Source organism: Brassica napus, chromosome A7 (assembly GCF_020379485.1).
Source record: "Brassica napus cultivar Da-Ae chromosome A7, Da-Ae, whole genome shotgun sequence".
Lineage (NCBI taxonomy): Eukaryota > Viridiplantae > Streptophyta > Magnoliopsida > Brassicales > Brassicaceae > Brassica > Brassica napus.
Window position 1 is genome coordinate 21,153,587 of NC_063440.1, and position 23,293 is coordinate 21,176,879.

The 23,293-nt window shown below is 32.4% G+C and overlaps 1 protein-coding gene across 1 annotated transcript; it reads right to left on the reverse strand.

Moving 5' to 3' along the window:
- Nucleotides 1-16,286: 16,286 nt before the first annotated feature.
- LOC106353804 (auxin efflux carrier component 3-like) lies at nt 16,287-19,662 on the reverse strand. Its single transcript, XM_013793606.3, has 6 exons — nt 18,266-19,662; nt 17,876-18,176; nt 17,701-17,786; nt 17,086-17,243; nt 16,892-16,968; nt 16,287-16,800 (listed from the first exon to the last, which is right to left on the reverse strand). Exons 1-6 carry the CDS (start codon nt 19,494-19,496, stop codon nt 16,734-16,736), a joined length of 1,920 nt encoding a protein of 639 aa, XP_013649060.1. The 5' UTR covers nt 19,497-19,662; the 3' UTR covers nt 16,287-16,733.
- Nucleotides 19,663-23,293: the final 3,631 nt, after the last annotated feature.

Sequence of the window (23,293 nt, forward strand, 5' to 3'; positions counted from 1 at the left end):
TACAGAGTATCTTGGGATGGTGGCCTCTGATCACCGTCCTGTGGTAGCTTATATGGAAGATAAAGTTCCCAAACGGAGAGGACAGTTTCGGTTTGATAAAAGGTGGATTGGGCAAGAAGGTCTCTTAGAATCAATCTCCATGGGTTGGATAGATTCTAATGAGGAGCGGGCAGGAGGGGGCGCCGCAGGTATAGTGGCAAAAATTAGTAATTGTCGACATGAAATTGCTAGATGGCGGAAAAATAATCCACCTTATGGAAAGGAAAAAATAAATGAACTGCAACAGGCACTTGAAGAGGTGCAAACAGATAACTCTAGGTCACAAGAGGATATTCTGGAAGTGTCGAGGAAGTTACAAGAAGCATATAAGGATGAAGAAGATTATTGGCACCAAAAAAGCAGGAACATGTGGTATTCATCTGGGGATCTTAATACGAAATTTTATCATGCTTTAACTAGGCAGCGGAGAGTTCGCAATAGAATTGTTGGATTACACGATGCTAATGGGAATTGGATTACAGATGATAATGGTGTGGAGAAGGTGGCCGTGGACTATTTTGAGGATTTATTTACTACTACTTCCCCAGCGGAGTTTGACAGTTTTTTGGCAGAGATTACACCGAGCATTACTTCCCAGATGAATCAACGTCTGGTGAGGTTAGCGACGGAGGAAGAGGTTAAAGAGGCTTTGTTTATGATGCATCCAGAAAAGGCACCAGGGCCGGATGGCATGACAGCACTTTTTTTTCAACATTCTTGGCATCTTATAAAGAATGATTTGGTAGAAATGGTTAACCATTTCTTGGTTTCGGGGACTTTGGATGCACGTTTAAATATTACCAATATTTGTATGATACCAAAAACGGAGAGACCTACACGGATGACGGAATTGAGGCCAATCAGTCTTTGTAATGTTGGATATAAAATCATCTCAAAAGTCTTGTGTCAGCGCTTAAAAAGCTGTCTTCCTTCACTTATTTCCGAAACTCAATCGGCATTTGTGGCGGGAAGATTGATATCTGATAATATTCTTATTGCACAGGAAATGTTTCACGGATTGAGAACCAACAAGGCTTGTAAAGGAAAGTATATGGCAATTAAAACGGATATGAGTAAAGCATATGATAGGGTGGAATGGGGTTTTATTGAGGTTTTATTGGAAAAAATGGGGTTTGACCTTCACTGGATTAAGTTGATGATGGAATGTATTTCTTCGGTTCAATATAGGGTTCTTATCAATGGTCAACCACGTGGCCTTATTGTGCCACATAGGGGCTTACGTCAAGGAGATCCATTATCACCTTATTTATTTATTCTTTGCACTGAGGCTTTAATTGCAAATATAAAAAAGGCGGAGAGAGAACAACAAATTACAGGAATGAAGGTAGCTCGGGCTTGTCCATCGATTTCTCATCTGCTTTTTGCGGATGATAGTCTTTTCTTTTGTAGAGCCCAAAAAGAAGAGTGTCAAACAATTCTTAGGATTCTAAAGGAATATGAGGCAGTTTCAGGGCAACTCATAAATTTTGATAAGTCTTCTATCCAATTTGGATATAAGATTGAAGAATCTGTTAGACAGGAGTTAAGGGATATCTTGGGTATTCAGAATCTTGGAGGAATGGGATCATATCTTGGCTTACCAGAAAATCTAGGCGGATCCAAGATCCAGGTTTTCAGTTTTGTACAAGAGCGTTTAAATAATAGAGTCAATGGGTGGACTTTCAAGTTTTTCACAAAAGGGGGGAAAGAAGTGGTTATTAAGTCGGTGGTTACGGCATTACCAAATCATACGATGTCATGTTATCGTTTGCCTAAAGCAACGGTGAAAAAGCTGACAAGTGCGGTATCACAATTTTGGTGGAGTCCAGGGGGAAGTACGAGAGGTATGCACTGGAAATCATGGGACAAGGTATGTCTTGATAAGGAAGAAGGAGGGTTGGGTTTTAAAGATATCACTGATTTCAACACGGCAATGCTTGGTAAACAGTTATGGCGTCTGATAGAGAAGCCAAATACCTTATTTTCTCGAGTTTTCAAAGGTCGGTATTTTAGGAATGCTTCACCCTTGGAACCGATTCGTTCATATGCCCCGTCATACGGCTGGCGGAGTATTGTTTCTGCTAGATCTCTGGTTAGCAAAGGACTAATCAAAAGGGTGGGATCAGGGTCTTCCATATCTGTATGGAATGATCCATGGCTCCCAACCACTCGCCCGAGACCAGCAAATAAAAATCAACACAATTTATACCCGGACCTTACAGTAGAGTCTCTCATTGACTCTACCTCGCGAACATGGAATTTAGGGGCAATTCGGACTTTGGTGGATCCTCAGGATGCAAAACTAATAGAAAGTATCCCACTAAGTAGGATTCAACAGGTGGATAAAGATGGATGGCACTTTACGAAAAATGGTAAATATTCGGTTAAATCAGGATATCAAGTGGAACGGATTTATCCTGACAGAGAAAGGCCACCTTTACTGATTGGGCCAACGGTTGATGTCTTGAAGGCTTACTGCTGGAAAATAAGGTGTCCACCAAAGCTAAAACATTTCTTATGGCAATTGGTGACAGGGTGCATAGCGGTTCGGAAAAATTTACATGCAAGAGGAATGCAAGGGGATATTGGTTGTGTACGATGTGGAGCTCCCGAGGAATCTATAAACCATGTGTTTTTTGAATGCCCTCCAGCTGTTCAAGTTTGGGCCCTTTCGAAAATACCATCAAATCCAGATGTTTTTCCAACGAGCGCCCTCTTTACAAACATCGATCATCTATTCTGGAGAGTTTTTCCGCAGATGGAAGATCATCAGTTTGCATGGATACTTTGGTACATTTGGAAAGGTAGAAATAATAAGGTTTTCAGTAATTTGGACATGGATCCTATGGACACGCTAAAATTGGCTGAAACAGAATCCACATTGTGGGCTGAGGCACAAGTAAAGAATGATCAGAGGATACCATTACCATCAGCAGCTACGGTACTGCCGGCGATCCCAGGAAGATGGTGTTTTACGGATGGCTCGTGGAAGGAGGGTTTTAATTTTTCAGGACAAGGTTGGTTCAGTACTCTGGAAGGTTTTGATGGTTTGTTGGGGGCTCGAAATGTGAGGGCTACTCTCTCGCCTCTCCATGCAGAAATGGAAGCATTATTATGGGCAATGGAATGTATGAAGAACTTGCGTCAATCTCAAGTGACGTTTGCAACGGATTGTTCTCAACTGGTGAAGATGGTTTCGGAACCAGAGGAATGGCCAGCTTTTGCAAATTATTTGGAAGATATCAAGATCCTGAGGGAGAGCTTCACCCGATCAGAGCTCATCTATGTACCACGGACGCACAATTCAAAGGCGGATAGTCTAGCACGCAGTGCTCGAAATCAATCGTCTTTCGTCGTTCACATGGATGCAGATCACCCAGTTTGGTTCACAGAGTCAGTATGAGTCTGTATTTTGATGACAAAAAAAAAAAAAAAAAAAAAAAAACAGAACTTTAACGAAATCTATCCGAACCTGTGAACATGGATGTATGTTTTTGATTGGGCAGTTTATATATAGGAAAAAAGTAAAATTTAAATAAAATTTAAAATATTTCTTTTTAAATAAATTTTGAGTAAAATTTTAAAATTTAAAATATATATTAAAATTTTAAAATATTTATAAAACATAATGATATCTTAGCACCCAAAATCTCAAGGTATCCACACCGTTGAGGTTGCTCTAACGTATTAAAAAAATACTTTATCGGGTTGGGTTTGCATGACGTGAAGCACATATTTGATAGCTTATGTTGACGTGTCTACCATGGTCTGGCATATAAAATTCTTCAATCGTAGTTTCTTCCATGCAAGTTTCACATCCGTACGAAATGACATTAAGTGTTTGGTGTGAATTGCTAAAATCAACTCAAATATATTTATATCAAATGGATGATTTTTTGTTTTGGTCGAAATGTAAATAATGGATGATAGGGATATCAAAGGGATGATTTTCATTTTTGGTCGAAATGTATATTATGGATGATAGAGATATCCAATGGATGACTATCTTGAAAATAAGTGAAGGGAACCAAAGATAACGCGAGGAAAAAAATAGCCAAAGAACATGAAATCAAACAAGAAAGCACATCAAACCAAACCAATGCCGGGATACACTTGTATTTGCCTTTACATGCCTTTTATTTTTCCTTTTAAACTTTCCACTTCTTTCTTATTCCTTTCTAATTCTCTTTTTAAATACCAGAAATCGTACACTCCTTTATTTTGACAACAATTAATCATATAACAGCCGACCATTAAAAAATAGGGCTTATTTAGGGAATAACCAAAAAAAAAAGAGAAATTAGATTTTTAGAGAGAGAGAAGAGAGAGATAGGAAGAGAAAAGAGGAGAGAGGATGGGATTTTAGTTAGATAGTGAATTTTGGTTTTTGTCTTAGTTATTGGGTGCAATTTCTCTAAAAAAATATACATTTTATTGTGACAAGAGCAATATGACAACTTGTATTTTCGAATTTCGATATTTTTGAAAGTGTGTCGAGACACCAAAAAAACGATAAAAGTCATCACCGATGCTAAAAGAACCATAAGGTAATTAGATATATTTCAGGGCAATTGTCAATAATAGCACATTTTGAAGTTTATGTCTCAAAAATAGCACTAGAAGGAGAAAGTCACAAAAATGACATTCATTAAAGGGTAAAATATCCCTAATACCCTTGGTTTAAAATTAAATAAACAAACAAAAATAAATAAAAATAAATAAAAAAAATAAAAAATAAAAATAAAAATAAAAATAAAAAAAAAATTTTTTTTTATAGTTTCAGATTATATGTTTTCAGATTCGAAATTTTTATAATTTTTTTTAAAAAATTTTTTTTTGAAATTTTTTTTTATTTTTTTTTTCAAATTTTCTTTTTATAGTTTAAAAATAATTTTTGAAACTGTTTTAAAAATTTTTATTTTTTATTTTAGTATTTATTTTTTATAAAATTTTAAACTCTAATGCCAAAACCCCACCCCCTTAACTCTAAACCCTAAGGTTTGGATTAATTAACCCAAGGGGTATAAATGTATATTTACCTCTTTAATGAAACATATTTTTGTGACTTTGAACCTTGAGTGCTACTTTGGGAACAAAAACTTGGTTTGGTGCTATCCTAGTCTTTTTCTCTATATTTCATCATCAAAAGAAAAGGAAAAAAAAACACTTAAGCTAAAACTCCTATATTATTTGTGGTTAACGAAAATAAGAGTTGGAGCTGGCATGGGCGTGTAGAGAGAGTATGAATGGTCCCCAGCCGCAAAGCTTACTTTTTTTCTTTAGACTCCGACCGGTGTCCGTGGTTCGGCCGACACCCATCTTCATCTGTCCTTCTCTCTCTCAATCTATTCACGTTTCTTTTCTTTTTTTATTCTCTTTTTGCCTTCTTAATAATTTATAAATACATTGGAATGCAATTATTAGTAATGTGGTGGTATGCCCACGAGAATGCGCGCAGTCACGCACACGAGGACGCCACCATATCCTCTCATAACTTTCCCGATCATGATGATCTTTCAGTCTCTCATTTTACCTTATTCACGTAAAAACACTTGTCGGAAGTAGAAACTGATAGTTACTCGCCGAATCTGTATGAAGATTTAGTTAAACAAAATGAAATACGATGTCGACGTATGAACCTTAATATATCCTCCCCCTGTTCCTTAATATTACAATTCTAGAAAAAAAAATTGTTTTAAAAATATCTATTTTTTACATTTTCAAGACATATTTTATTAACTAATTGTAAATTTCAAAAAATTTAATTGCACTTACTGAATTTCTATTGGCTTAAAATTATGGAACAAAGATAAACACAAAAAAATATGCAAATTTAATGTGTTTTATTAAAATGTGTGAAAAAACTTGAATATATAACATTAAGAAACAGAGGGAGTAATATATCTTTCTACCGTAAACTGTAGATGTACAATACTTTTTTTGGGAAAATTGGCAAAATATGCCATACTGAGAATGTATTAATTGGTCAGTTTTAGACATAATTAGCCTTATAATAACCAAAATAATTATTAAAAATTAAATATAAATCAGGAAAATATGAAAAAACAATACCATCATGAGAATATTTTACATATTTTGATATACAAAAATTGAATTTCAGAAATATTTTGGGTATATTGATCTAAATTTGTTAGAGTATATATTATAACTTTTTTACAAGAATAAAAAAGATATTCTAGCTTATCTTATATGTTTTAAAAAATAATAAACCAAATATTTTTGTTATTTATAAAGTACAATATATATTGTACGCTTTTTAATTCATTGTCAAAATTTTAGAAAACATTAAACTGTGTTCTATCTTTTACTCTATTATATACCGTAGATAAAATAATGAGTTCTTATCTGTATGTTGTGTTCTAAACAAAGTATAATTTACTATATTCTAACATTTTATCTACGTTATATTGTTTTTATAATATGCGTTCTATATTTTCGTATATTCTATGTTTTTAAATCTGAGAAAATATATGAAGCAATCCAACTTATCTTGTTATTGACATTGAGTTACACTGAATCATGTTGAATTTATTTTATTTAACGATCGTCTTCCTTTTACCTCTTCCATATCTCTTTTCCATCAAATCAAATGGTTTATATCTATGTAATATGAAGTTTTTGATGACGGAATGTGAAGAATGAGTGGAGATTCATTTTTGATAATGAGAAACGAGGCAGATTACTCACTTTAGAATTGAGTAAACCATGAACAGAAATATTATTAATATTTCCGGTTATTTAATGAAATTACGTTATTTGTTAATTATAGGTTACTTTCGTATTTAGAAAAGCAAATGTATGTTGGGAAAAACAACAACTCAAAGGTATAAAAAGACAAATCATTTCTCAATATGACCCATTTAGCCAATTTTTCCTTTTTTGACATCATATGACTATTATATCACACAAATTTGAGATAATCTAATAATCTAACCAAAATTTTGAAAAAGTTAACGAATTACAATAAAGATTTATGACCGTAGAGTATTCTGCCCTAGATACTAGGGGTCAACATTTCAGTTGAAATTTGGGTTCATTTTGAATTTGGTTCGGTTTGGTTTATTTTGGTCTAAGAATACTTTAACCAAAATCAATTAAAATTGGTTTGGTTTGGTTTGTGGCTGGTTTGATTTGTGTTCAGGTCAATGGAATTAGTTTTTAGTTTTGTTCTATTTTGGTTAAAAAAATATAATTTATAAAACATAAATCAAATCATCTTTTGATATTAAATTATCAATTTTCATATTTAAACTTAAATCCACATATCACAATAAAATGTAAAAGATATAATCCAATACTTTTGTAATAATTTTTTTTGAATCTAATATAAATATCATAGGTAATTTTTTGCTTTTGATGATAGGGTTGAGATTCATATTCTTTTATTCTATTGTTAGTTGTTTTTCCTCTTTGAAAAGTAAAATGTATATTTTCATACGATGTTAGAGTTTTAAGCTTTGAGTTTTTTTACAAATAAGTTTATTAGTGATAGACCAGAAATAGCAAACAATATTTTATTATTATTGTTGTTCGTTTGTCAATAGCGATAGCTATCAAATTATTTTGTCCTTTGAACATGTAATGCAAGTATCTATCTTATCTTATTAAAATAGAAGTACAAATAAGAAATATCCCTAAAATTTCTAACTTATTTACAAAGCAATGCCACTGAAATAATAAATAATCTTAACTTTAATTAATTCATGTCATTTCCAATTTTACATCATTTCCTAAAATAATTATAACTGACAAAAATTGTTTGCCAACAAAACTAACATAATATCCTCACTTTTATTTTTTCCTAACATTTTGGTAACTATACATAATTTCATTAGTAAAGAGATTAATGTAATTAATGGACACCACATAAATTTATACTATAATTTATTTATCCTCACCTTTTCAACAAAACAATTCTCAATGATATATCTATATTATTAAAATTGAAGTACAAATTGGGATTGTTTGGCAATATAGATAGTAGTTAAAAAAATAGTTCTGTTTGTAAACATTGATAGCAGTAAGTTAGAAAAAAAATAATGGGTTCATGCTACTAAAAAAATTAAAAGTCCATTACATTGTATTACACAAGTAATGGGTCTATGTTACTTGATATATATATTCAAATCCAAATAATAATTTAAAATTGATTTATATCAAAAATTTATTCAAAAATATACATATATTCAAAATTTGATTTTTACTAACATATTTTCCAATAACTATTATAAAAATATTTTCAATATATATAATAAAAATACAATACAAAGCCCAATTTCAAACACCAACTTAAATTATGGCTTTTATATTTCACATTAAATTTTAAAATATAATATATGTGATTATTTATATGATTGTACGTATAAAATATTATTAATTATAAAAAAACTTATTTGATGGTGCGTATAAAATATGATTAATTATATGATAACACATATCTTGTGACCTATGATGACACATATAGGATATATATAAAATAATGATTAGGTGTGGGAGTTCGGGTTCGTTTTCGAGTCTTTTTGGATTTCGTGTTCAGATCTTTGAGGATTTGGTTCGGATTTGGATAACCAATTTAAATAGGTTTGGTTTAAATATTTGGATAGAGAATTATTAATTATTTAAGTATTTTTGGAGTTTTGAGTATTTTTAATTATTTAAGATATTTACGTTTAATTATTTGTATTTATTTTCAAGCATTTATGCGAACTTAAAGTATCATATATATTCTGGATGTTTCAATTTATATATATTAAATCTAAAAATAATTAATATATATATAAATATATAAATCTATTTTGGATACCCAAAATACTTCGGTTCAGATTGGATTAGGTTTCAGTTCTTCAAATACCAAAATTTTGAATACTTCATATATTTAATCAATTCTGGTTTGGATTTAGTACTACTTATTCGGATTGGGTTCGGTTTGATTCTTTGAATTCGAGTTTTTTGTCCAACCCTAAATAGTGACATAAAAAGCAAATAGCATTATATTTTTTTAAAAAAAATACATCCGCACGGGCGTGCGGGTCAAAATCTAGTTAATGTTTAAAACCAGGGTATTCCCTTTATGATGTATCTAAATCTCATCATACCTAATCAAAATATTTTCAATATTATTACACTTGAGAAACGATTTCGTGTTAAAAGAAGTATTATTCGAACATATCAATGCGTCAATATTTATCGAAGGTTTAGTACGTGTCCATGGATCAATATTTTTTTACACCATGTAAACTATTTAATTTTTATGTTTACAAACTTTTTAAAATATGCTAAATCTTTAAAATATTAACCAATAAAAATTTAAATAGTAAAGTAAAAAATAGATACCCGCACGACCGTGCGGATCAAGCTCTACTTAGATTTAAAATAAAAGTTACAGCAATAACTTAGATTTTTTAAAATAAAAATTTGTCAAGAGTTATAATAAAATAACAAAGATATAAGAATCACAGAATCCACATACTTTTATTTATACGTTTTATATACTTTAAGGGAAAATAAAATATATATTATATTATAAATTAATAAGAAAAAATAACGTGGACCCTTTTTACTGTTTTTTTCTTTGTAACCTACTGTTTTTCTTCTTCCAGAATAACAGGTGACCTTTGTAATGTTGGTCATAGCCTTAAAACGCTCAAAATTTGGCAACCATAAATTATAATCACTGATCGCTGGATTCAGTCGCTGGTTTAGCGATGGTTAAACAAAAATGGATTTATTGTTGCGATCGTTAACAAGCAGCGAACGAACAGATTTTGTGTATGGCTTTATTCAGGTTTTGATGATTTTGTTAAATAAAGATTCAAAAAAGTGACATCAAATCTTTTCTCTAGTACTCAAGCGTCTAGGGTCCAGACTAACAGTTTATTATCCCTTCCGATCCATCAACATATATCATATTATTCTAACAATAAATAATTAGTATGCACATTTGATCTAAAACGAAACTGCACATTTATGGTAAGGGAGTTGGGATGGTTAGTTCCAAAAGTGTAGGGACAGAGAAACGATTTGGCTCTCCGTTCGCAAATTGTGATCCACATATTTTTCTTCGACAGGTATAATGTGACTCGAACCATTATCTTCAACATAACTGGGACAACTAAGTCACAGTTGTTCTTTTCCTTCTTCTATTGGGTCCATTCCCTTGTTACTTCAATTCAAATGTCTTTGCATTCAATTGGATAGTACACAGACCCTTATCTGTTCCACGTCCATGTTTCACTCTAGTTTCATTAATCATCTTCAAAGGTTTGCTCGTTCAATGAACGAGTCGTGCGTTCGTGTTTCACGTCCCTACCTTACGCTTTGTCCATCGTGTTGTAGGCCGGATGGTCCGCAAAACCCTTTGACATGGCATAATTTGATCAAATCATTGAAAGCAATGTTATAACGAGAAAACTCCAATGGATATAAACGTAACAGAAGGTGCCAATGAGGGGAATTCGTGAGCACATGAGAGGAGTGGGCATAGTTAATAATAGTATAGAGACAGCCCAGGCGAATAGAAGAGAAAGCAAACAAGGAAGAAGCATACATATTTTAAGAAGTGATCGATTCACTTTTGTCGAAATGTACACTAATTATTTTTTTCCATTTTAAAACCACTAACCATGATTACTGAGCATATGTGTGCACATTAGCGCATTATCGAAAACAATATATTTAAAAAGACATTATAAAGTTTTTTTTATCTAACGCATGAAATATATTTAGAAGAGAAAAATCAAGAGCAGAGATGATTTATTTTGTAATTTCAAACAAAAGATTAACTTATAAATACATATAAATATTAAAATAAACAAAGTATTTATAATAAGCAAATACAATTTTATCTACCTTTGACTACATTTAGGTAAATTAGAATAAGTTAAACACACAAATATAGATATATGTTTAACTTCAAATATGGCTTTACTACATAATTTTATTAACTTGATTGATTTACAGTTATATATTTTTTTATTACCAAAATTAAGAGAATAAATGATTGGTTTAAAATTTTCCAAAAATAAATTTATAGATTAAAATAAACAGATTGATTTTTGTTTATCTTTGATTACATTTAGATAAGTAAGAATATATATATATATATATATATATATATATATATATATGATTTTAAGTTCAAGTTTGGATATACAAGATAGCATTATTATATTAGGCGAATTTTGAATCTCTGCACAATTACAGACTGCGACGAGGCTGTTAGACAACCTTGACATTTAAAAGGCCAGTGGGGAGCAAACCGGAACATTCGCAAGAACGAAGATGATCAAGAACATTTTAAAAATCGGCAAGTTGTCTTTACGAGGATACTCCAACATGTGTAAGTCGGAACTAAAACTAATGACTGGTTGGAAAATACGAAAATGAAACATAATGTTACGGGTTAAGCTTTGAACCAAAATGAAAATGATCTACTTTCGTTGGTGTATTTTTCAAAACTCTTAGATTATCTAATAGGTGTGTAAGAGGTCATATGTTCAATTAACTCTGGTTGGAAGGTTTTTTTTAAAAAGAAAAGTGAATTTAAAATTGTTTAAGCGCCTTAGGGAAATATATAGATCTACGGATCTAGAATTTCCTAGTCATTCAACAAAACATTCACATTTAGCTATAAATCTAGGAGTGATTCAAATGTAAGAAGCTGTGAACAAAAGTAGAAAGAGTATTTGAAACCTTTGAGATGTTTAGAGTGAAGAAATTGATCAGAATACTTTTTTTTAAATCAGAATACTATTTAAATATAGTGTGTAGATGCAAGCAAGAGCTTGTAAATGTTAATAGTATGCTTCAAAGTATACGGTGACGTAGTCACTGACGTAGAAAACGTGTGAAGTGGTGAAGACCATGTGAAATCAAAATATTGAATTAGAGTAGTATAGATTTGGAGAGTAGGCGTGTATTTTGAGAAAAAAAACAAGAGGAATAAACTTGGAAAAAAAATTTATGTCTTAAGAAAAAAATCATAAATGCAATTACAAGAAAATAAAAGCTACATTTATTGCTATGAAAAATGTCTATAATGATAGGTTCTTTGGACAAAGGGTTTTGGAAAGGTAAAGATAGCTATAAAATAGCTATGAGTCGTATGTATTTGACATAGACACATAGGCTGATTTTATAGAGAGAGATAAAATATCTTAAAAGTGTTTTTGACCGTGTTGAAGCAGACGCTAAAATATGTGACGTAATAGAGACAAGATAGGGTAGATTATAAGCTTTTTAGTAGTGTGTGTTATGATGTTAACACGTGTAAAAAATCATTAAGTAGATTTTGTAATAAATATTTAAAACGATTTCTAATAAAACATAGGTGTTTGCTTGTTTAGTCTCACGATTTATTTTCTACATTACTTAATTTCGGTTGCATCCTGCACTTGTGTGTATATATCAGATATATTTGTATATATCTTTTCCCTGGGTGTAACATAAAAGTCTTCGGATCGGAGAAATTATTTGACGTGTGGGTTCCTGTGATAGGTCTCCAGATCCTTGAATCGAATTGGCCGTTGTAGACTATGGTTGATGACATTTGTTGTTGACATGTCCGAGTCTCCGAGACTTGTCTGCAGGTGAACGTATGTGGATGCACAAAATACGTATATTTGAGTAGGCTGGGCGCATTTTGTGATGGTGGCATGGCCATATAATCGCATTAATTATAGGAGAGTTACTGATCAAAGGTTAGCTTTACCGGCCGGAGATGCGTTAGATATAATTGTAGAGGAGATTATACCACCACGATAATTATGGAATGTTGTAAAAATGTTATATGTTTCCTGGTATTTTATTTTATTCATATTTTCCATTCGTTATATATTTAATGTTAGCATATTTAAATTGTGATATGTGAAAAAGGGATTCTAGTGATTCTGTATGCATTTACCGATAAATGTTTCTAGTCCCGTGGCAAATTTTCTATAATATCAAGAAATACTATAGGCTAAAAGTGAAGGATTTAATATTGTACAAATTTATTGAAATGGGGGTGCCCGAGTCCATTACAGCTTTTGAGCGACGCATGTTTGTCTAGTTAGACTATTGAATGGGTAATAGTAATCAATTTAAGTTTACATTGGCCGACTAATTTTATAAGCCGTGACGGTGGATTAACTGCTCATAGACGTCTTTCGATTTGCGTCCCTTATGTTCCCATCCCATGCGACAACACATTTAACTATACTCGGAATCCAATCAACGTTTTTCCCACTAATTATTTACTTAATCACATATTAATCCATGTCTAGTGATTACTGACATCGTGTTCACGTTTGGATTAAGTGTAAAGTGCATGAACACCATTGATTATGAAACACTTATAGTATTAGGTTTTTGAATGAAATGCAAGTTGAAAATTATTAAATTTGAAGTTTCGATTAGTGACATATAATAATACTAGAATTTCCATTAGTGCATGTAGGATTAGAATTTCGATTGATGACATATAGTCTGCAGTAAAAAAAATATGTGGAAAATATAATTTATATAGTGAATTTGCTGTAAAATGATTTTTTTTTTAATAATTGATTAGTAATTTTTTATAACTTATAATATATAACATTTAACATAAACTGTAAATATCAATAAATATAACATTTCCTACAAAAATAATAAGCAAATTTGAGAAAAACTAAAATTTAATAAATTAAAATTTAATGAATTGAAAGATACTTAAAGATATATATGTATAATGATAATAAAAATCTACTATTAACATATAGCTTTATATTGGGTTGTGGTTTCACACATTTCAAAAAAAATATTAATTGATGTATTTTTTGCCAGTTTCGTTATCAAACATATTAAAAAAAAAATAAAAAATCAAGGCCGATGAATTAACATGTAGTGTTTTTTTTTTTTGAAAAAAAAATTAACATGTGTAGTGTTCGAAGTTGTCTAACAGCTATAAAATTGCTGAGAATATTTTATTAATTAACAAAAGTAAACATTTGACAACTATCATATTTCAAAAATTGTTTAAAAATTACAAAAGCAAACGTGGAAAACTAATCTACTAATAATAGCAATCCCAATTAATTCCAAAGGTTGTGAGTCCACTTATGTTGAAAGGTTGTGTCATTTGAAAAAGAAGTGTCAAGGGTTGTGTCTTTTCTAAAAGTTCTATGTTGGAAGGTTGTGTCTTTTCCAATTAATTTCTAAGGTTGTGAATCCACTTATGTTGAAAGGTTGTGTCTTTTGAAAAAGAAGTGTAAAGAGTTGTGTCTTTTGAAAAAGTAGTGTAAAGGGTTGTGTCTTTTCTAAAAGTTCTATGTTGTAAGATTGTGTCTTTTCTAATTAATTCATAAGGTTGTGAACTTCAATTATGTTGAAAAGTTGTGTCTTTTGAAAAATATGTGTAGAGGGTTGTGTCTTTTCTAAAAGTTATATGTTGTAAGGTTGTGTCCTTTTAAAAATAGTCTAAAAGTTGTGACTATTCACTAGTATCTTTTAAAAAATGAGAAGTTGTGAGTATTAGAAGAATGCGACTATTCATATTGAAGGGTTGTGACTTTCAAATAGGCTTTAAAAAATCTATAAATAGTCTCTCCCATGCATTTTTCAAATCAAATTTTCACTAATCTACTAATAATAAAATGGTGAAAAAAATAATGTCAAAGTTGTAACTTTTCATCTAAACAAAGTGTTTTTCATCTCAAAGTGGGATTGCTTTAAAAAATATTGGTTTTATTTAAGTAATGTGTTAGTTTATATAATAAGTGTTGGTATTTTATAAGAACTCTCCCAAAAATTAAAAAAAAATATTATAAATGAGACGGTCATATTAACGTAAATCAATATATATTTATTACAATATTCAATTTTCTGAATATTTATTTTCAATAAATAAAGCAGGTAGATAAATATACAAAATAACAATTACCAACATATAAATTATAATTGTTTAAAATTATAAACTAATAATTTTAATATTATGTCTTAAATAGGAAAAAAAATTATATATCATGCAAAAAAATTGCATTTTGTTCAAAAAGTGGTTGAAGATAACTATCATGTGAAAAATGTATGAAAAAACTTAAAAAGGATGAAGACACAATTGTATGCAATATGTGTTTTGATAAAAAATTAAAGAGAACATTAAGGTTTATAAAATGTATATATATATATATATATATATATATATATATATATATTTGAATACTTTGTAAATCATATTTTAATCATCAAAATTAAATTTAATTATTTATATGATTTAATTTTTTTATCAGGCATATAAAATTATAGATTATAATATATTCTTTATAAAATGAGTTCCCGTGCGATATCGCACGGGCTCTTTGCCTAGTACAAACAATAAAATATTAGTTCAAGTTAACTCAAATTTTAACATGCAATTTTTTGATGTTGGTTTATTATTTGATTTATTAATTCACAAAGAAGACAAATCAAAATTATAATTCATTTCTAACACATTATAACAAAAAACAAATTCAAAAAGTTAAAAATAATTGTAACAATTTTGATTAATGCACATAACTCAAACTAAATCAATTGTAAATTATGTTACCAATGAAGCCTAAATACAAGCAAAAAAATTTCTTGAAGGTCAATCTTAACACTGTAGATATTATTTTAAATCATATACCATTGTCTTATCTGAAAGTACTTAAACTGTATTTCCATTCTTAAGTATTGCAAGTTGCAAGTTTGTAAGTTGCTTTATAATCGTGATGGTAGACTAATCTTTTTAGGTTTTAGATGGTGTTTCAATATATCATCCAAAATCCAAAGTGCAAACGTCATATATATTTTAAAATTAGAGAACACATATTTTATTAAAAAGAAAATATAGTCGATGTTATTAAAATAAAATAAAAAATCAAAAGAAAAAGGAACAAAAATAAATAAAGAAAAGAGAAGGCAGCTTTTATTAAACTTTTGCATAAGCTTTTGACTTTTAGTGATCTTTCTTCAATTGCTTTACATTTTCAATAATTTTTCATCATCCCTACACACTACATGGACAATAATTATATCACCATCAGCTTAAACTAATGATAACACGAATTGCTTTCAGTGCCAAAGCGTACAATTCATTTCTTCCACTACCATTCTCATTATCACAGCAGACAAGGATCAGTAAATCCATTTACTTTGTTACAAAACTTATTAAAATCTCAGCAATTTAAGACGAATAAATACTGCTTTAAAAGCGTTATTTAATTTGCTTACCTGAAAACTTGAACTAGAAAGATTCAAAACCACACTTTTCTTCGCTAATTAAAAAAAAACTCACAGTAATCAATCAATTCATAAGTTACCCAAAATCTAATCAAAGAACACATCAAAACAGGATTTTGCTCGTCACAAAAAATTACAAAAATAATAAGTTGTCTTCTTTCTCGATTTTTTATTCATCTTTGTTGTCTCGTTGCCCCATGTTTTGCTCCTCCTTATATGCGTCCCACTGTCTCACTCTTATTCTATTCCCCAATATTCTATATGTTAAATATGGAGAAGAAAGGGTTTCTTGGTTTGTGATGTACGCATCATCATCCTTAAATCATGCTACTCTCTAGTTTTACTTATATGCTCTAAGCTTTTAGTTTGTTCCACCCACAAGTTGAAACACTCTCTTGTGTTATTTACTTCGTTCTCGCTACAATTGATCCATTTTAAGCGTTCACGTAATCAAAAGCTTATAACCCGAGCAGAATATAGTAAACCAGCGTGATAGGAAGCGCTATAAGCATTCCGAATATTACCCTGCAAAATCATTCGGTTATATTATAATAATTTTTTTTTCAAATAGCATTAGTAATCGTATGAATATTAACCATAATAATCCATGACTTACCCTGTACTTAAAATAGCAGGATGAACATTGTACTCTTTTGCAAACACAAACGGTACAATCCCTTGAGGCAATGCGGCCTAAAAAGTCGTACAAAAACATTTAGATGATCTTTTGGTAACGACGCACAACATTTAGTAGCAAATCACATTTTAACGTTCTCAATATTGCGTTATTAAAACGTAGATATATTTTACCTGAACAATGGCGACACGCAGTAAATCACCACGCAATCCAATAGCTATAGAGGCAACTGCCATCACGGCCGGACCTGTGAGGAACCTAACCGCCATCGCAAATGTTGCCACTGAGTTCCCACAAGCGATTAATTTGGGTTGCAACGCCATGAACAACCCTTCACGATTTTTTCACATACAGTTTATAATTTCAAAATCAGTCGATAAATAAATTAAATATATATTTTTTGTGCATACAATAAACTATAAATATATATGTATATATTTTTAAGAAAATCCAATCAACTCCCATATAAAGGGGGACCATGAGGACTATCAACAACACGAGACCATGTCGTCCACCATTACCATTTATCTAATACGACACTCACACCATTGCCCCACCTGTCGGATGGTCCATCCCTAATTTTTTAATCTAATTTTTTATTTCAACTCATATAAATTTATTGACTAAAATTTTAGTTCTTTTACGAAACGTGTAAACGGGTTAATACGTTAACGAAAATATGCAAAAATAAGGAATGTCCTAGGATATAATCTGATTTAATCATTTTAAATAGCTTTAAAAACAAAATTAAAAGAAGGAATAAAACAGAGAGTATGAAGATGACTAACCCAAACTGAACATTGCCATTCCAAGACCAGCATCAGATAGAATGGAGATAGATTGCTGTATAATTTTGGGCATTGCCACATGCCACCTTCATATTGATAACCGGAATCAATTTCCCGATAACCGGTCGGTTCAAGCTCAAGAATACATAATTTGAATTTTGATTTAGTTACTAACCGGAAAGCAACCAGAGCCCAGATGAGGCCAATGAGGCTAGAGTAAGTGTTTGGGTTTCTGATTAGCTTCCTCCACACCATGATCAGTATCAGCCTCGTCATCACGCTCGCAGGCGGCATATGTTTCCCTTGACTTGCTTCACCTCCAGGGACGGCTCCGAGTCCTGTCTTCGACTGTAGCAGCGCATTAGGTATAGGTTTGTTCAGTCCATTCTCAGCGTCTTTTGCTCGCTCTCCTTCTTCTCTTCCGGCGATACTAAGTGGTTCACCTCCGAAGTCACCACTCGCCGGACGAGCCAGAGCTATAAACACCACCACACAAAAACCGTTAACGAACTTCAGAACATTTCAAAGTGAAACTTGTCGGAAAGTCGAGAAGGATTTTTCTTACCTTTGTTTTCGCTGTTCTGAGATTGGTCGGGGACTAACATCCGGATCTCTTTGGCACCTTGGTCAGATCTTCCACCCTGTTCATTGTTTGATCCCGAATCAGGGGCGTTAAGACCCGCTCGGTCTGAAACTGGTGACCCGTTGGAGCTCCACACGAACATGTGTAGTTCCTTGGAGCTAGCGTCATGATTGTTTGACTTACCGTCCGTGTGAAGATTCGTGTGCTGATTTGTGTTGGTCTCTTTAGGAGTTTTATTGACGACTTTGTTGGCTGTAGATGTTGAAGAGAACTCAGGATTTGGAGCCGGGTAAGACCCGCCTCCTCCTCCTGGGTGATACCCAAATTTCGGGGAGGATGCCATGGCGCAGTTCTCCTCGAAATTTGAAGGTCTTGGAGTGGGGCCCCTTGAAGACTGCATGGAGTACATGTCCGCCGGACCGAAGTTGGAGAGACGGCCGCCAGGGAAGCCCATCATCGAATAGAAGTCTGACTGGTTGAAGTTTGAGCCTCTAGGAGTGGTGCTTAAGCTGTAAATCTCAGCTCCAGTGAGATTAGACGGCCGCGGAGTCATGTTCGGCCCGCAGAACGAACGACGGGAAGCGTTTGATTTCCTCACGGTGACGTGAAGCTTCCCGTCGTTACCGATCTCCGCGTCCGTCTCAAGAAAGTCATGGCCGTCGAGGGAAACCACGTCGGATTCAACCTTGAACGAAACGATAGAAGCAGCCGTCTCAGGGAACTGCTCCATGATGAGCATCTTGGCGCCGCGAAACTCGAAGAGGAAGAGGAGAAGCGTGTACCAGATGATACACTGGAGGACGACGACTTGGACCATGAGCGAACCAGCGTATTCGCCGTACATGGCGATCAAGAGAGGGATCCCCATGACGAGTGTGTTGGGAAGTGTGGAGAGGGAGAAGATTGTGATGCTCCACTCGAGGCTACCGGAGCGGGTGAAGTTAGCCCAGAGGACTAAGAGGGCGAGCATGAGGATTTTCTGGAGAGTATCGGCTGCGATGAAACGGAGGTTCATGGCGTATGGATTGTTGGTGGAGATGAAGTGGAAGGAGAGGAGAGGGACGGCGAATATGGCCACGAAGCGGTTGATTCCGGAGCATTGATCGGGAGAGAAGATTTTCCACCACCTTACAGAGCCGTAGGCGAGGATCATAGCGACGTAGAGAGGTATCACGGCCGTGAGGACCGTGTAGAGGTCGTGCCAGGAGATCATATTCTTTCTGGTTGATTAGAGAGAAAAACGTTAAGCAATGGTGTGGAGGTATGAAAGGAGACTGAAGAAGAAGAAGAAGGTGGGGACTTGGAGCATGTGTGGAAGGAGTGAGCAACTTTGGCTCTGAGGATATAATTTAAGGAGTGATAGCCACTTTACACCTCTTTTTATACAGCAAATACTTGACAACCCAAAGTTTCTTTTTACTTATTTATTTTCTTACTTTTGAAAATTTATTATCGTTTTTAACATAATTGTTCCTCTCGTAGAATAACCATACAGTGTATTGGGTCAATTTGCTAAGTAACTATAGTGTTCAAAATTATTTGGTTAAATTGCCCAATGGTTAATTTGTAAATAAATGGAATATTTTTAGTGTATTCTTGTAATTTATTATACAATAATAATTTAGCATCAAAATAAACTTGTCGATGAAAATGTATTTGGAGAACACTTGTGTAGAATAGAAGTTGTAGTCTGCAACAGTTTTACATGTGCAAAAATAGCATTCTAAGTTAGATCTTTAGAAGAAGGTCTACATGTGGCATCGCAGACACCTTTTTCTCTTCTGTCCCCTCCTCTTTGCTTTGGTATAAGTTTCACATCACCTTTCTTTCACATTCTCTAACTAATCCATTTTCATATAATGATTAAATAACGAATTTCAGTATATATATAAGTGCCCTAGACAATAATAAAAATAATAATTCAATATCGAAAATAAGATCCCAAATTTTTCATATAAAAAGGAAAAAGCTAACAAAGTAATCGCTCAAAATTTGTGGAGACAAGATGGGCTGGAGACAAAGAAGATCCACCAAGGAGTTGGATGGCTCAAATGGAATTTGGCTAATGGCGTCGAGTGTCTCTATATGTTATTGTTAGGTTTACTCATTTGTCCCGTGAAGTAGGCAACAATCAATTACTCCTTAGAGGAGCATATACTTTAGTCTAGTCTCATCATTAAGCTAATGTCTTTTGCTAGGCTTCATGATATACGTTGCTTCTCAATTATTTGTTCAGATAAATTCAAATCTCAATTTACTTAGTATAAAGATTACCGTGCATGTTATATTACTTTCTATTATATGAAGAAAATATATTATGTTAACTTTCTATTCCAGTGAACTTTTTTATGTACGGGTAAAACTACCTTTTAAGTTTTAAGAACAAAGTAAGTTTTCTTATGAATAAATGGTTGAGAGACAGAGAATGTCGTGACCTTCTTGTGACTTTAGTGTGTCTGTATCTTTCTGCCTGCATAACTCATCACTGGACACAACTTCCACGAATAAGTCCAAACACGATTAATTGCGAATTAGATATATAAAAAATCTGTCGTCCTTGCGTTAATTATTACAGTTTTTTCTTCTCATCGCGAATCAAATAATACATATATTAATAAAGAGTAAATGGCTTCAGTAAACCAAATATATAAATCCTAAATATGGGCATAAGATTAGGGAACTTTTGGAAGCACTTCATAGGTCAGCGTAACCATTTTCTTTAACAAGAAATTTATTCAGTCTCTCTAGTTAGTACAAGAATATCTACGGGAAACACGGTAGTATCAAATATATAATTACGGAAAATGGCATAGTACCTACTATATATTACTAGAAGCAATTTTTCGGCTACCAGTAGAGCTGCACGAGTAACTCAGTAAGTCCAAGAACGATTCCAGATATGGTGAAAATAGCGTCTATGACTTCTCTCAAAACTCTAAAAGAAATGTATCACACGTGTGTATCTACAATCAGGTTAAATTACAAGTCAAACTTTAACATAGTGTTCGTCCTTGATATACGGAATTGCGGGAACGATAACGAAATTTAAACTAATATAAGACTTTACGCTTCCAAATATCTTTGAGTACTTATCAACTGTTATAGGTCAAAAAGAAGGACACACGATCAACTACACAGATTAGGGGGAAAAAAGAACGGTGTTGGTGGAGATATAGCGATCATATTTAAATTAAGATTTGATGATATGTTTGGAGTATTGACTAAATGATGGACTTGACGACCTAAATGTTGGACAATCAAACGAATGCAATGATAAACAATCCAAACCGAGCTTAGTTGATGCTTACTACCGGTGTTCAACTCCTTAATTAGACTACTTCAGTTGCAAGTCGTGTTTTGCATTTTTGCAAAAAAGTAACATAATTATTTTCTTAGTATTATAAAAAAATCGGTATAGAAGTATTTTTCGTAGATATTTTCGTTTTAAATGTTCAATGTAGTAATACCAACTTAACTTTTTTTTTTTGTTTTGAATTTTACCAACTATACTTCTGTAAGGAGGATAATTGATATAGTCCTCTTGGGAAGATGATATTGTATTAACAAAAAAGAAAAAAAAAGAGAAATTCTAATAATGTGAGAATTCTTAAAAACAAAACGTAATTCGAAGACAATTTACAAAAACATAAATAGACACACAAATAAGCAATTCGTATGAAATAAACACAATTAATGATTTAGCATTTAAATACAAATCACAAAACAAATTATTAATTCCATGAATTTTCATAGAAATCAATGAAGTTAAAAACAAAACAAATGATACGTTCATCTATGTAATGCAGTGAGGTCCTTTAGTTCTACTTACTACACAGTACACTATTTGACGCATCTAACTTTTTTTTGTTATTCTTGTTCTTCATCAGCAATGCAACAAGTATAATCTCTGACCAATGAGACGAGTCCACATGGACGTTGTCAGAAAACAGAGTAAAAGTGGCGTCAATTCCATTGTCCATAATGAAAGCACGCGAGACTCAACATGGGCAATCTTCCTAATGCGAACACACATTCCTCTGTCAGTCACTCTGAGTTGTCTCAGAAAACAAACTTTGGATATTGCATACGTATTCTTATTTCAAAATTTGCTCCCATTCTAAATGTGGGAATAACTTCTTCATATATCTTTCAATACAAACTTTTATATAATAACGAATACCAGTTACAAAAAAAAAGATTTTTTTTTATATAATATATTTTAGAAAATAAATGAAAGAATAGGGAATGGGCCAATGACATATCTTAGTGTCTAGCCAGTCCCGAGTCAGTGTACGTGGTTCGTTTATTGAGTTCTCCCAGCCAGAAACTGTAAGATCTCATAAAAGTACGTTAAAGAAACTGTAATATAACTGTACCTAATATACTTTGCCAGTGAAAAGAATTTAAGTGTTCATAACTCATATTATATTAAGGATCCTATTGTGAATATTTCATTTCAGGTTTGATAGAACAGAAATGGCTAGCTTTTCAAATTCCCAATCGGAATCAAGTTGCGTGTATTAAGCTATCCAGCCCATTTGAGTTGATTTTAAAATATCAAATTGTTCTTTGGGCGATAAAGCCCAAATCCGTTGTTCGACGACGTTGTTCTAAAGATGCTCGTTTTAGTTAAAATTTTAAAACTACAGAATTTTCAAAAACCAATAATCAAAATAAAATTAATTTTAGTTATAAAACCAAAAGGAAGCGAAAGTTCAAGAAAAAAAAAAGCAGAGGAGAAAAGAGAGCAAAGTTAGAATATCAGAGCTACCTGCTGCCAATAAGTAAGTATATCTGAGCAGAGATTTAACAACTGCGAAAATGAAAGTAACGACGTGCATTATGTGATTGTTGAATAGATCAGTTTATAAACAATACAAAAAGTAATATAAAACAATACGGCAGGTGTAAAATCATAATGATGGGGATGAGGTTCACAACAAATCATGAGATTATTTTAATGATTTCCTCATCAACAGTTACTCAACTATCCCACTACAAATATGGACT

What these genes read in the sequence shown, in the direction of transcription:
- LOC106353804 (XM_013793606.3), bottom strand. Translation starts at nt 19,496, where the DNA reads ATGATCTCCTGGCACGACCTCTACACGGTCCTCACGGCCGTGATACCT. An exon ending in TCAGAACAGCGAAAACAAAG is followed by an intron (nt 18,177 to 18,265) that starts GTAAGAAAAATC and finishes TGGTGTTTATAG; the next exon opens with CTCTGGCTCGTCCGGCGAGT. An exon ending in TGGGCTCTGGTTGCTTTCCG is followed by an intron (nt 17,787 to 17,875) that starts GTTAGTAACTAA and finishes ATCAATATGAAG; the next exon opens with GTGGCATGTGGCAATGCCCA.